The 14,373-nt window shown below is 42.3% G+C and overlaps 3 protein-coding genes across 3 annotated transcripts; 2 read left to right on the forward strand and 1 right to left on the reverse strand.

Annotated features, from left to right (window-relative positions):
- Positions 1-137: 137 nt before the first annotated feature.
- On the reverse strand, positions 138-9,446 carry VPS13 (membrane morphogenesis protein VPS13; the record flags this gene model as incomplete). The annotated part of the gene is made up of 1 exon (XM_002553686.1): positions 138-9,446. The coding sequence occupies one exon, from the start codon at positions 9,444-9,446 to the stop codon at positions 138-140; it is 9,309 nt and encodes a 3,102-aa protein (XP_002553732.1).
- A 1,151-nt stretch (positions 9,447-10,597) lies between these two features.
- KLTH0E05786g (Zn(II)2Cys6 transcription factor) lies at positions 10,598-13,051 on the forward strand (the record flags this gene model as incomplete). The annotated part of the gene is made up of 1 exon (XM_002553687.1): positions 10,598-13,051. The coding sequence occupies one exon, from the start codon at positions 10,598-10,600 to the stop codon at positions 13,049-13,051; it is 2,454 nt and encodes an 817-aa protein (XP_002553733.1).
- A 271-nt stretch (positions 13,052-13,322) lies between these two features.
- Positions 13,323-14,255, forward strand: KLTH0E05808g (RTA1 domain-containing protein; the record flags this gene model as incomplete). Its single annotated transcript, XM_002553688.1, has 1 exon — positions 13,323-14,255. One exon carries the CDS (start codon positions 13,323-13,325, stop codon positions 14,253-14,255), a length of 933 nt encoding a protein of 310 aa, XP_002553734.1.
- Between the last annotated feature and the right edge of the window lie 118 nt (positions 14,256-14,373).

Below are 14,373 nucleotides of genomic sequence, written 5' to 3' on the forward strand. Positions count from 1 at the left end.
AAGGGAGACCGAGGTCCGAACGTAGGATACAAAACGATAGCTTCTTTCTGCTATCTCGCGTATTCATTGTCGTCGATAGGAGGTGGCTCCATTCCTTCCGAAGCATGCTACGGAGCAATTTGTAGCAGGCTCACAGCTCATAGTTCCGCCTGACAGTACTTGTTGTATTCGTTAACTGCGACAGAGATGTTCTTGTAGAGGAACCTCTTCTCTTCAGGGTCTGAGATAGGCACAAACAGCTCACTGGATGCGCCCTTGAGTACTATAACAAGACCGGCCCTCTCCAGCGTCATGGAGCGAACGTCTGTGTAGCGAACTTTCCACATGATCTCGAGACTAGCAAGCCTGACCTCAATTATGTGCTGCAGAGATACCAGCACGGCAAGCTGTTTTCCAGGCAACACTACGTGCGCCAAGTACTGATCCGTTATGCATTCGCCACCATTGGCGCTCTTGAGCCAGTATTGGCCCTGCGACTCACGCAAATTGTATGGTTTAATGATCTTATCGTATCCGATATACCTAGGGAGACGCACCTGAGTAGTGAGCGAGCCGTCCATCACAGTTGTCGTGTTCCTGATACCCTCACTGACATTGCTGGCAAGGTCCAACATGCCAATCGCGGTCTTTGTTGGGAGGCCGACTAGTCCCTTTCCTAGGCCCTTCAAAAAGCCAGGGACCCCTTCTTTAGAAGCGCCTTGATACGGATCGAAAGCAATACCTCTAAGCCCGCTGCTGACACCATTTACAAAAGATGTTGCGCCGGAGCCGAAACCGTTAATACTCTTATTGTTCCTCGCCTTGCGCTGCTCCAAGCGTCGTCTCTCTTGGAATTGTGCATCCTGTGTAGCAACTGACAGACCCTTGGCTACCGAGCCAGTGAATCTCGCGAAACTGTCAGAAAGCCCAAAAACAGACTTTTTGACGAAGCTCAGGCCACCTTTGGCTATACTAATGCCCAATTCTTGTGGCCTGTCATTCATCATGTATCCCTGGTATGGTTCGTAAAAGATATCCCACACGCCAGAGCTGATATTGTTGAAAAGCCCCACTGGATTCCCCAAAAAGTCAGCCGAACCAAGTATTTTGTGGATCTGATAGAAGAACTGCTGCCCGTAATGAACCTGTATCGCACTCATTAGCATTGGCAAAGGCACCTTGGCATTATCCAAAAATAACGAGTTAAGTTTGATAGGTGCATCGTTAATGTTGGCAAACGCCATAGTCAAAACATTGGTAAAGAACATCAATGTATTCTGAGGGTCCACCTTTTCACCCTCGACATTCAGGCGCTCTGTACGGACAAATGAAAGATGCAACATGGTTGGCTGCAAGTGGAATACTTCAAAGTAAATGTCGTTGTTTCTTTGAAGCTCACTTGGATATGAAAGCATTGTACACTCAGTGCACATATTGTCTTCAACATTGTTAACCCAAGAGGCTCCTGGCACTTTCGTAAAGTCAATTAAAGCCATCAAAAAGTCCTCATCAAGCTGGACAGTGAGCTCTTGAAGTAGAAGGGTTGCATGTTTGAGATACAGGACGCCGTGTGTGTCATCTTTGACTTTCGATACAGATCCTGAGAGCACTGGGTGGTTGTTCAATTCCTTCGCAGTTTTTTGAATGGCTGTTGGGTAAAGGATGTTAGGGAAAATGCCTCCAAACAACTGGTTATCAATTTGAAGCCATTTCAATTTTACACTAGCTGTTTGGTATAGGTCTGATTCGTTGTAGCGAAGTTCGAGCCCGTTGAGCGTCACATAGCAAAGCTCTTGTAGACGAGTATTGATCAAAGAAATTCCAACACCTTCAAACGAAACTACGACTTTAGTAAAGACGTTTTTGTCTTCATCCCTAACTTCAAAACGATCTCCCTTATCCGAAGATAAGGATGAGCTAGTAGTGTTGCCCGTTTTGAGTTTGTAAAGACTTAATTCGGGGCGATAGTTAGTGATGATTAAAGCTTGCGTAGGGCCGTCAGCCACAACATTGAGATCGACGATGGCTGGTGCTTCGTTCCCATTTCGTGACGGAATCCTCATTGGCCTGAGGTTACCTATTTCAGCTAGCTGTATCTCCCGCTGACGTTGACGACAGACTAAAACCAGCTTCTTTTGTCTAGCAGCCGGATAGTCCCATGCATAGGGCATGGCGCTTCTTGGAGGAACTCTGTAGTATAGAGCTTCATATTTCATGTCTCCCAAATCATCGTAGAGATCATAATCTTCCTCCGTATCAAAAGTATGAGGATCCCGCTGATAGAAGATGAATTCGTGATCAGAAAAATTTCTGATCGAGTATGGCCATTCTCCGTCCGCATTATCAATGCTTATGAATATGGTTGAATCTTCCAGAACAATATCTAACTTCAAAAGCTGATGTCCAGATCTGTTTTTCAGTACCTTAACGTAACTTGAACCAATATCCTTAATCATAAAGGGAGAAGACCATTCAGACTGAGACCCAAGGAACTTAATGCTGAGATGCTTGTTTACAATATTTCTCATCTTGTATAACGGGAAAGAGACTTTTGAAAAAGCCGTGAGTACATTGCTGGATCCATATTCGCTGACTTCTAAATCCACGTCCAGATTGTTTCGCAAAATATATCTGGGCATGATCTTTATGATTTTACTGAGAGCATACTTTCCTTCGCCTTCGGACACAACGACTCCGATATTGCTTTCCTGATTCTTGTTAGGTATATCCATTGTTAAATCAACCGACTGACCTATCGCATCAAAAGACGTCCTCACACTCCAATCTGAGTCCTTGAACTTTATGCGTGCTCTGTTTTTGTTAGATCTATCGCGCTCGAAAGAAAACATTCGAGGGTTCGTGTATTTTGAAGAATCATCTTTTAAGAGCACTTTGGATATCGCAATGTTGTTTCTATCACCCTCAACTTGAATATCTCTGTTGCTTCCATTCAAAATAACGTATGGCGAATAAACACTAATGATTTTAGCACGAGAGCCTTCCACTGTTCGATAATGGAGGTTAAGGTTCAGCTTTTGGCCGTTCTCGTATTTCAAAAATAGCTTGCTTTCTGCCTTCAATTCAGAATTAGGCCTAGTGTTAATAAGAGACTGCTCTGACATTTGAAGACCATCGTCCATTGGCTGTACCGCCAGTAAAAGGTAGTCACGTAATGTGACGCTGTGAATTAGCACTCTTTCACCTTTGTGAAGAAGACGAGTTTCTGTTTCCTCTTTCCCTTTTGTGGCGTTTGCGCTCTCTGATCTCCAAAAGAGCTTGTATTTCATCGAATAGGGCAGCAAGTTCTCCAAAATAAGAGGGGACGAGATGATGACTTTCATATGAGGATATATGCTTGCCAGAGGCTCTTCTTTGTCGAATTTAGCATCAACTTCATAGTAGAAAAGTGCAGGATCTTCTTTATTCTCACAGACAACAGAGCGTGGGCGGGACATCAGATCCCTCCATGATATACTTTCTCTTGACCAGCCGTAGTTCCCACTTGGCTTCAAAAGGAAACGAGAGCTATACGCCTTTTCAGCAGGGATTGAGCGGGACTCTCCTGGATTTATGGTGAAGATTCCGTCTTCATTTGATAGCTTAAACTCAAGCAAATCACTTGTAGCGTTCTCTAAGGTCAGAGTAGATCTTATAATCAAGAGCTTAACGTTATCTTCACAAAGCTTCAACTCACAAGCCAGCCTTGTATGGACCCCATTCACTTTCGGCTGGAGGGTGTAAACATCTTCCCCTTCGGAGGTCACGTCAATCTTCAAAGTTGATTCATAATGCCCTCCTTCAATACTAGCTCCTAACGTATTCATTGAGTCGTCTGTATCCAAGTTCTCACGAACTTTTCTCCAGTCTTCAAACTCCCAAGGGATTGTTTCTCCGCTTTTAAGTATTGTTATCTGGTCTTTTGATTGGGGTTTCTCGGACGCAATCCATATTTTCAAGTCCATCCCTGTGTCATTGCAAATCTTATAAGGCTTCGTTGCTCCCCTAGCTTCTGTATCTTTTGTATAATAAAGTGAATTTGGGATCTGAGAGAGCAATGCTATCGTACGCGATGAAAGAGACACTTCGGCAAGTTGACGAGAAATGATATCAAAACACAAGGCAGCATCTGTTTCTATGCCCTTCGATAAATGGAAAGATAAAGGCACAGTTTCTAAAAGAGGTTCCCAACTAGATCTAGAGTAGTTGAACACATTAGCGTAGGTTTCAATAGATGCGACAGCCTCAACATCGTTGGTCCAATCCTTGGCGTTTAACGTAAAAGGTTTAATGCTCAAATCAATTATTGGAAGTTCATGAATATCACCAATCAGGACCAATCTTAAGCCCTCAAAATTAGCTTCCAGCTTTTCATGTTTAACAATGGTCTCCAATTCTTCCTCACTAATGTCATCTGATTTTGAAATATTGCTCATAGATGAAACAATACTGGGGGCATACCGTGAAAGGGTTTTCTTAAATTCTTTGGAAAATGAACCATACTTCGTACCTGATTCGTCTGCTTCTGGCTCAACCTGTGGACTCAGCCCATGTTCCCTTGCGAGAGTCATGGCTTTGTTGAAAATGGACATGGCTAACCTGATATCTCTCAAAGCAAGTCTCATAACGAGAGGCTCAACTGAAGCATGAACATCAGTTATAAGCTTTTCAGACGTCGAACTTCTTTGGTCAAAAAGAATGCTTGATGAAAAATCATCAAGTAAGCGAATCCGATTTTTGTCGAAAGATTGCATTCTACAGAGAAACATGCCAATGTTATTGGCACTAGCAGTCATGATGTTTTGGTCTGCAAAAAGTAGTTGCCCAACGTTAAACACTATTGCCTCGGTATTTTCTTCGGAAGGATCCGACAGAAGGACCAGAGAACTGTCAACGACGTTAATAGAATACTGGAATTTGGTAGATGACGGTTGTTGTTCTTGCTCCAGGGCTGGCGGGCTGGCATGCGCGGGGGATTTATCAAACACCTTGGCGGGAGGATTGATATTCACAGATGCATCAATGAATGATTTCAAGGCAAAAAGATAATCTAGTGCAAGAATGATTCTTGGACTATCAACCGTAACATTAACATTATCAACCGTTAGTGATTCATGTTGTTCTTTGGTGTATGAAGCCATAAATTGATAGCTGTCATGCGACACTTTGGGAATGATCTTATCGTGCTTATTCTGTTTGACCTTCCGGATGTCATCGACTGTGAACGAAGCTATGTGAGTTTCCGCCCTCATACGCGAGTCCTTGTCAATGCCGAGCGAAAGACCAATATCATTCAGGCTGATTTTTGTAATTCCACTCTGGCTTATATCCGATGAATTCTTGGTATCATTGTAAATGGTCAGAGAAAGCTGGGGTGCCGTAAAATTAACACTAAACTCGGTTTCCGAGGTCCGGTCTTCTTCCTCAGTAAATAAAATTGGGTCAGGCTTCGTCTCTGTTTTTGCTTCCGGCGAAACAAAAGTATTGGCGTTTCTTGCAACATCTTGAATTTCTGCAAAGTCATCTTCACAATAATCTATGATAAACGCATTTGGAAGCCTCTGGCTCAGCAGATAAATATACTGAAGTTGTAATTCAGTTAAGTGAGCAGCTAAAGGTTCAAAAACACCTTTGGCGTCGATTTTGACAGGTATTTGCTTAGTGCCCTGATAATGGTCAATATCAAAGTGAAGATCCAGGTTCTCAATGATGTGCAAATTTTGAGTAAGTTCGTGCTCCATGTGAAACGTTGAGCCTAGGTTACCTGAGCGTATTCCCGCTTTTATTTTATTTACCAATCTTTCGCCTTCATTATGGAAAGAGTTTTGCAGAAAGAACTCTCCCAAAAAGAAAGAAACATGATCAAACAGGTTTCTCCGAGGGTCAATCAACTTCGGGAAGGTTATGACAGGGGCTCTCACTAGGATATCCAGCTTGATATTATTGACTGTTTCAATGTTACCTGCCTGATTGTACGCAGCCTCGCGGGCTCTGTCAAAGAAAACTTTCATTTTTTGGAATTTGGCGAGGTAATTTACTATCTTGTTGACAGCGTGGTCCACAAAGTTAACGTTCATCGAACCCGTTTTGTATTTTAAAAGGGAACTGTAGTCCAATTTTTCGGTTGAAGGATCGAATGTTTCATACGTCAACTCAGCAAGCTCAGAGCCGCTCATACTAATAAGTTCCCTCAAAGGCGAGTCTATCGATAAACCATCATCAGCATCATTTGTCAATTGCATAGCCCCTAGCTTCGCGTTGATTTTCATTTTTTCTGGAAGCAGAAGCTGTTCTATCTGAGCTGCGCTTAGTCGGAATGTAGCTAATTTAACAGAATCATCGTTCAGAATAACGATAATGTTATCCATATTCATGCGCAGGTTAATTTTCTGCGGCGCGTCCGCCAAATCTGGAGAGTTGTGCTTCAAGGCATCACCAGGTAACTCTGGGGCCTCCGGATTGGTGAAAGTAGTGAGGGTATAGTTGAGTATAGTCAAAATTGATTTGGGCGTCAGGACAAATGTCAGCTCAGTCATATCAAGGCTGACGTCCTGATCGAAAACTTCAATCAACGTGTTATTATATGTAACGATTCTTTGTGCCCTGTTCAATTTAAGTTCAAATAAGTGAGACGCTTGTGTGTTTTCATTCGATGACGCTATCATGTTTTTAAACTCTGAACTTGCACCACTGTCAATATGATCGACAACTTTAAAAGACTGAAGATTTAGATGTAAGTCCATATCTTGGGCCTTTTTTGCAAATGTCAAATGCATTCTATCTCCAAATAAGTCGACTAGCAGGTCTGATTTCATGGTCTCTGCATTGTTGCATTTGAATATCGATAGTTGAATCACTTCAACATCGAAGGTCAATTGGAGTAGTCTCTGCTTCAGTTCAGCTTCTGACATTTTCTGAAGCCGAGACAAGGTCTGCCGCAAAATTGCTACCTCTTTGCTTTCTAAACTGTTCAAAATTTTGCTGTCACTCGATGTTTTAGGGTCAACAGAGTCTAAATCGCTCTCAGGATAATCGAGGTCAGGCAGGCACTGATCAATGAGTTGCATCATGACCTTGTATTGATAGTCATTCAAGGATAGCTTTAAAAGGGGCAGTTTTCCATAAATTTTGATCTTTGGCAAATTCAACGCCTTGGGAAGAATAGAGACGTCAACGTCCAGTTCAACTTCTAACTTATCCAAAATGACAAAGGAGCTCTCTCTCTCGCTAACGTTGAGATTTGAAATTGTGGATCGAATGTCGGGTCCAATAAGGAACTGGGTATCTGTTAGGCGAAGTTTGAACCTATCAAACATAAGTCGCTTGATGTCTCTAGTGTCAAGCTTTTCGTACTCGCTCGAGCTCATATTCTTATATTTCGTGAGAGTTTCCTTGGGCACTAAATCACTCACTATTGACATATGACCTGCATCTATCACAGCACATGGGGAGGCCCATACATGAGGGTCTAAAGGAATTATAAGGAGAGGCGCCTGGAGATCTAAACTCAGATTAACAGTTTTGTGGTCCTCCAAAATGGATTCCAGACCCATCCTCGTCTGGACAGTCCAACCCTCAACAGTAGCTTCGGCCGCACTCATAATAGCACCGATAGTATCAAGGTGCTGGCGGGGTGGACGGAAGAGTTTAATTATTTCATTGACGAAGTGAACATGATAGAAAATAGTCATACTGCGAAGCTTGATATCGATCTTGCTATCAGCCGAATCGTCCAATGGGTTCTTCTCGACTGCAACTTTGAAAAAAGGCTCATCATGTTGAGATACATTTCCTTCGTTCATTTGCAAATTCTTCACGCTGACAATATGCTTGTATAATGTGTTAGGGGATCCATCTTCAACCTTGAACTCATGTAACTTGAAAGAACAAAAAAAAGAATCTGGTCGCTGCAAAAATTCTGTTTCGCACCCCTCAAACACCATTTCCCCTAACTTGATGGACCTATTCTTGTCAACAATGGAAAGCGACCCTCGGTTTAAGACGCATGTCACCTTTGCAGTAATTCTGTCTTTGGGAATGTCAATTGAATCAATAACTTGCTTATTCTCATCGAATTCAATGGCATCATAAAGTTCTTGTTGTTGCTCTTCCGACATGACCAAGTCATCGTCATTCTGCGGTGAGTTGCCATTCCACCAAGAAGAGAACCAGCCAGAAGAGCCAGCAGCAGATGAGCCTTTGGATTCCGCTGCAGAGTTACTGACTTCCAGTTTTTCGGTGAGATATGATTTTTTTGCTAGCGCTCTAAAGAGCTTAATGTCTTCAAATGAGAGCTCTTTGTGCAGTTCTTTAAGCTTCTGCTGCTCCTCATCAGAAAGGCTTTGCGTTTTCTTTTCAGTGCCCAGCTTTTTCTTCCATAAAGGGATATATTCAATTCTTCTATCCCTCCTCCATTTTATATAGTCCCAACTCCATTTGTAGTTTTTCTCATGGACTTCTTGCAAAACAGCTTTCGCCGCGTATTTGAACCAAGCTTTTGGGTCTTCGCTCACTGGGAAATTAGGTCTATGTTTCCTGGATTTCAAAGTTTTTTGATACCAATGTAGTTTCGAGGCAGTATTCAAAATGTCCTCGTATTGGCAATTATTAATATCAAATCCAAATTCATCAAATACTAGCGCAATGTCAACATGTGGATTAGTTTCAGTGGATCCTTTTTTGCTCAAGACAAGTCTGCCAATTCCAGTGACAGGCCTTAGCAGGAATTCATGGTCAGGTATGTTCTTCTTGCTACTGATGGAATTGCGAAGACGTCTGAAAAGCTCATCGTGATCTGGGTGATACACACTTTCACAGTCCGTGTTCCAATATACTGAGAGGGAGTTCAACGTCAATAGCTTACGCGCAATGGAGCTTGTTATTGAAATGAAGCTTGGCTCCCAGTGCTCGTCAGTCGAGACAATCGAGAGCTCACTTAATGTCGCACCCAAAGAGTATGGAACTTCTCCAAAAACGCAATCCATGTCCTCATACCGGATATGTATGTTTTTAATGGATATTTGGAGATTATCCACAACCTTGGTGAGCAATGATTGGGTAAAGCTCTCAGAACTCGAAGAATCTTCTTTTCCGGTGGGTTGTGACTTTCCAAGGGCTTCGTATTCATCTAATTTCTGGAGTTTGAGTCTAAGTTCGCGTTCCTCATCTTCCGCAAAAGACTTGGCCGACTGATCGCGGGGCCCGCACAACAAATAGACATCTTCGATAAGAATCTTGACAGGTTTATTTTTCAGGCTGGACCATGGAACGAGTAGTGTGAGATCGCCCAGGAACCCAAAGCGTACGTCTATGGGAAGGTCTAGCGCGTCAAGGGATTCCTTTTTCAGTTTCAACTTTTTAAGCTTGACATCGCCACTCCAAATACCAACGTTCAGCTGTTTCGGATCAAAGTTCTCGACATAAGAACCAAGAAACCGATTCAGCAATCCAGCTGCAAGTGATTCCAGCATTGTGGTTCAAATTTGGCTTAAGGACGACTGAAATGCAGGTGCTCGCAGAAGTTTGCTTGTTTGCTAACCTCCCCTTTATATAGCATTATATACGAATATATCAAAAGTTAGACCATAAGATTGCCAGACTAGTGAGATGCTCCATCACTCCAATTGATGTTCGACTGTAACAACTCTCCAGAAAGGAAGCGTGTGTTATGACTTTTCTTTCTCTACGAATGAAAGGAAAGACTCGCGACCAGGCTTCCTCCAAGTTACTGATTTGGTGCGGACTTCTGCCTCGATGAAGGCAAGTATTTTGAAGCACGTACTGAATCGAGACATGAGGTGAAATATAAAACCTCCAAAAATAAATCACACTTAAAACTTTTATCAATGGATAACGTTTATGTTTCCTCAAATCAGGCATCCTGTTGGCTGCAGTTTGGGGAACAGAGTTAGAGGAAGACACATACATGCGTATCAAGTGATAGAAAACATTGGCGGCTAAAAAACAGCATAAAGGGGAAACACAATCACAGGCGTTATAGATATGACTAAAAACTGACTGATACCGGTGTAAGCGCTTTTATGAATACCTAAGAACCGTATTGTGCCAGACTATACGGTCTAAAGACATTGTTTATGTTTGGTCCGTTCTGGTTAACGAGATCTTACTAACCTTCTAAAGAAAAATTAGGAAATTTATAGCATTCGAAATAGTGAGAATCAGCAAGTTAAAGGGAATTCTACAATATTTCCAGGACTTTTAAAGCCGAGACTTCTTCAACAATTTTCCTGCAAATGTGAATCAAATTCAAATAATTGATTGAAAAAAGGACCTCCTCCAAACTTGCATATGGGACAAAGCAATAAACCATAGATATATTCAATTTAGGAAGCTTTGGATGTGTCTAAAAATGATGCGTGATTTAATGCGTAAAGTACTTTTGCCATGGAGACCAAAATGAGTCGGACGTTAGGCTCCACCGTTCACTCACTGTTCACACGGACCTACTCTATTGGGACGGGAGCAACATTACATGGGAACGAAAATGTCAGATTATATGTTACCAGAGCGTGCGTTTGCCTCTAAATCTCAATTTATTTACAAATCTTGAGGGCCTAAACTCCGTGCCCTGGTCATCTTTGAATCTCGTTCTAGATGATATATGCGTTATGTGGAGAGTAGAAGCGGATACCTTCTTTTGGATCATGCATATAAAGCCAAATGTATGGCTCAGGACTCAAGGCCCCCTCAGGTCATGGCTACACCAAGGGTAACAAAGAGGGCATATACTATACGTAAGACTCCCCAAGCATGCATAAGTTGCCGAAGAAGAAAAGTCAAATGTAACGGCTGCAGACCGTGTTCTAGTTGTAAAACTAATGGGCTTGAGTGCGCGTACGACACGCCATCTCTAGAGCAGGTTAATATCAAAGGCAAGCCTCACATAGATACAAGCGAGGCTCTCAGGTTGATCAGCAACCTACATTCGACTCTCAGGAACTTGTCCTCCCTCGCACAAGATGATCCTGGTAGTATGTCTAGTACTGTCACTGACATATCGATGAGGGTCCACGATCTGGAAAGCAGGCTCCATATGCAGCTTAATCCATATAAAGCTGCAAACTGCCGAGGAGAGAAAAGCTTGGAATATAAGCTGGCTTCGTTCGGGCCCGCGAAGGTGGGTTATGAAGAAAACCCAAACTCTCCGGTCGAGCCCGCTTTGTCTCTAGGCCGTTTCCACGGCCTTTACTCGCCTCTATCAATGCTGTCCCTTGATAATCTCGAAAAGATATTTGAAAAAGTTCATGAAGAACTAAGTCCTGCGAAAGTGCAGGAAGCTTTTTTCTTGCTCGGAAGATACTTTGATTTGGCTACTGTTGGTTACCAGCAAACTTTGGCACTTCATAGATCACCGATAAGAACGTGTGCCCAGCATTTCGGGTTGAAAGGCTCCTCATCTTCTGAAGCTATCTACGACAAACTTCTTGAACTTATCCCGCTTGAATTACGCCAAGCCCACTTACAAAGCGAGAAACAAAAAGACGCTGGCTCAAGATGGCGCTTTGTTGCTCTTTCTGAATTATTCCAAGATCATTGTCGCAACGGAAAGAGTCTTGATGTGTCGTCTGCAACTACTGCCGAGCTATGGCGCTTTTTCGAAGTGTACAGCGTGATCTCAATTCTGAGTACCGAACAGCTTCAAAAAGATTGGTTCTCAGAGTTTTTTAGCATGGAGCATTTTGAATGTTTGTTGAACTACATAGAATGCCGTGTTTCGTTTGATCAAACCTTGATTCTAGGGAGAGTTGTTTGCTTCTTGGTTCGATTTGCCATAGATAATGGCCTTAATCGGTGGGAATTCTACCATAATCTTAAAGAATCAGAGGCAGACCATCATAGAAAGCTCTGGTGGAAATGTTATTGGTGGGATAAGTTTTATGCCGTTAGTCATGGTAAATTGCCTTTGCTAAGAGACGAGGAATCTGTTTGTTTGTTTCCTCGTTGCGTTATGGCACTGGGCGTCGAGGATTCTATGAGTTGCGAAACACTCATTGAAAGAGTCTCTCTGAAAGGGGCAAGTTCCGACGCAGCATCACTTTTTGGATATATTTTTATGGGGAAAATGATAGAAAGAGCCTCCAGAAATCTACTTTTTGCGCGAAAGTATACAACCTACCAAATGTCAGGTTCAAAGTTTGGAAGTAGCGCAACAGAAGTCGTTAATTCTTTGAAATCTGATTACCAAGACACTATTGCATTAATTACCAGCTTTAGACGTCTTTTTTCCGATTCTGAGCCCTCTGATGTACCGAAACCTTCATCAAAATGGACCGTTATCATTGAATACTGTTATTTGTGCTTGCTCCTTGCATTTGAGAAGCTTATCCTTAGATTAAGCAAAACAACAAACAGTGCTAGAGATCTCGCATCATCTATTGAGGACTGTCAAACGCGATATATCGAATGTGCCAGGGCTAACCTGCTACGCGGCACGCGAGTGGGTTCGGCGCCAGTATTTTGCGCACTTATGATACCAAATTACACTTCATTTCTTGTCGTTTCAGATTGCTATATCAATCATCGCGGGGAGAATTCTGACTTTGACATATCTGTCTTGTGTTTCTTTGCATCACTTTTGATGAGGATTGGCGGTGGCGAGGGTCTTGATCAACAGCATCTGCGCCAATTTCTTCAACCGCGCATTCAGGCTGGTCAAGCAATATCTCTCGTTATTTGCAGAATCTGCCTACAACTCTATTTAAAAAGGTCGCAACATCTGTTTGGTAATGAGCTTCCGACTGAAGTGAAGGAACTTGATCAAAAGCTGAATGAATTTTGCTCTAAGACGCTTGATAGCAATTCTGACCTTTGGCGCTTGTTTGAAACCAAGTCCAAGAAGAAATCGTTGTACCACGAAACATTCACTACGTTTATGAAGAAAAAGGGTTGGTCAATTGATAAGCATGATATTCCGGCTGAAAGTAAAGATACACCAGAGCACAGTAGTGCGACTGAATTTACTACAGTACTGTCAAGTATGTTTAATGAAGACATATGGGGATTTCAGTTTGATGAGCAAGACTTGATGCCATTTTTGTATCACGACACAAACTAGGCTGTGATTACATAAAATTACGCGCGCTACGAAAAGCATTCTAACGAGTTAAAAAAACCCTGCAAAGCCGACAAGCTTCGGAATCTATTGCACGTGACTTGGGGTGTTCCGACCGAACTTCAAATGAGGCTGAACAAGATGCAAATCACCAAACCTGTCGAGAACCTATAAATGAGCATGTACTCAGTCAGGTTGGCTTTCGGCGATTTTCTATCGTAAGCCTTTTTCTTCCATTCACCACTAAAAGTTTAACCATCCAAGAGAAAAAAAAATGGGCACTTCGACCTCAGACTTTGAGCTGTACAACTACACTCCAAGTACAAGCGCAGCAGCATTGTTTGCTGCTGTTTTTGCTTTGTCGCTTCTAGTATTAAGTGTGGAAGTTATCGTACTTCAGCGACGCGCAAAAAAAACCATATCAGTTACAATGGATGACCGATTAAATCATTCAGAATATTCAATGGTTGGATTATCCAGAAAAAAACCATCGTCAAAATTTGTGTGCTTGATAGTTGGGTGCGGATTGGAAACGATTGGATATATTGCTAGAGCTTATTCTTCAAAAAATCAAGATAAAATATTGCCTTATGTCATTCAGTCCATGTTTGTGCTCGTCGCCCCCGCTTTGATTGCAGCCTCGATTTACATGATATTCGGAGCAATGCTATCTCTCCTTGACTGCTCTTCCCTCTCAATTATACCTGCAAGATTCAATACCATGTTTTTTGTATGCGGCGACATTTTCAGCTTCCTTTTGCAGTGCGGTGGTGGCGGTCTCATGGCCAAATCTAGTAGCCAGAAGACTGGGGAAATTCTGGCGATCATTGGTCTAATAGTTCAATTGGTGTTTTTTGGCTTCTTTTTACTTACGGAAATTAGATTCTTGATACTTGCTCGCGGGAGAGCAGATTTGACGTTGAAATTTGGCAACAAATGGAAGATAATCAACTGGACACTTATTGTTTCCAGTATTTTCATCCTTATCAGATGTATCGTTAGAACAGCAGAATTTTGCCAAGGGCGGGAAGGGTATCTTATGTCTCACGAATGGACAATTTATGTCTTTGATGCATTGTTTATGACAGCTTCTGTGTGGGTCTTCGCTGTCTCATTGCCATTTGCAAGTCTATTTGATTTGAACATGGTAAAAATGGCAGTGAATGAGTTTAAAGTGGTTCCCTCCGAATATGAAAGTCGTTATTAAGCTTATGTATACATTTAGGCGTTCAAAGAGATAGACTTAGAATTTCTAGGCACTTAAGCCTGCAAATTTTAATCTGAAGCGTTATATGAATAGCCTGCGCGGCAGTTTCACCTTGCGT

Source organism: Lachancea thermotolerans (genome assembly GCF_000142805.1).
Source record: "Lachancea thermotolerans CBS 6340 chromosome E complete sequence".
Taxonomy (NCBI): Eukaryota; Fungi; Ascomycota; class Saccharomycetes; order Saccharomycetales; family Saccharomycetaceae; genus Lachancea; species Lachancea thermotolerans.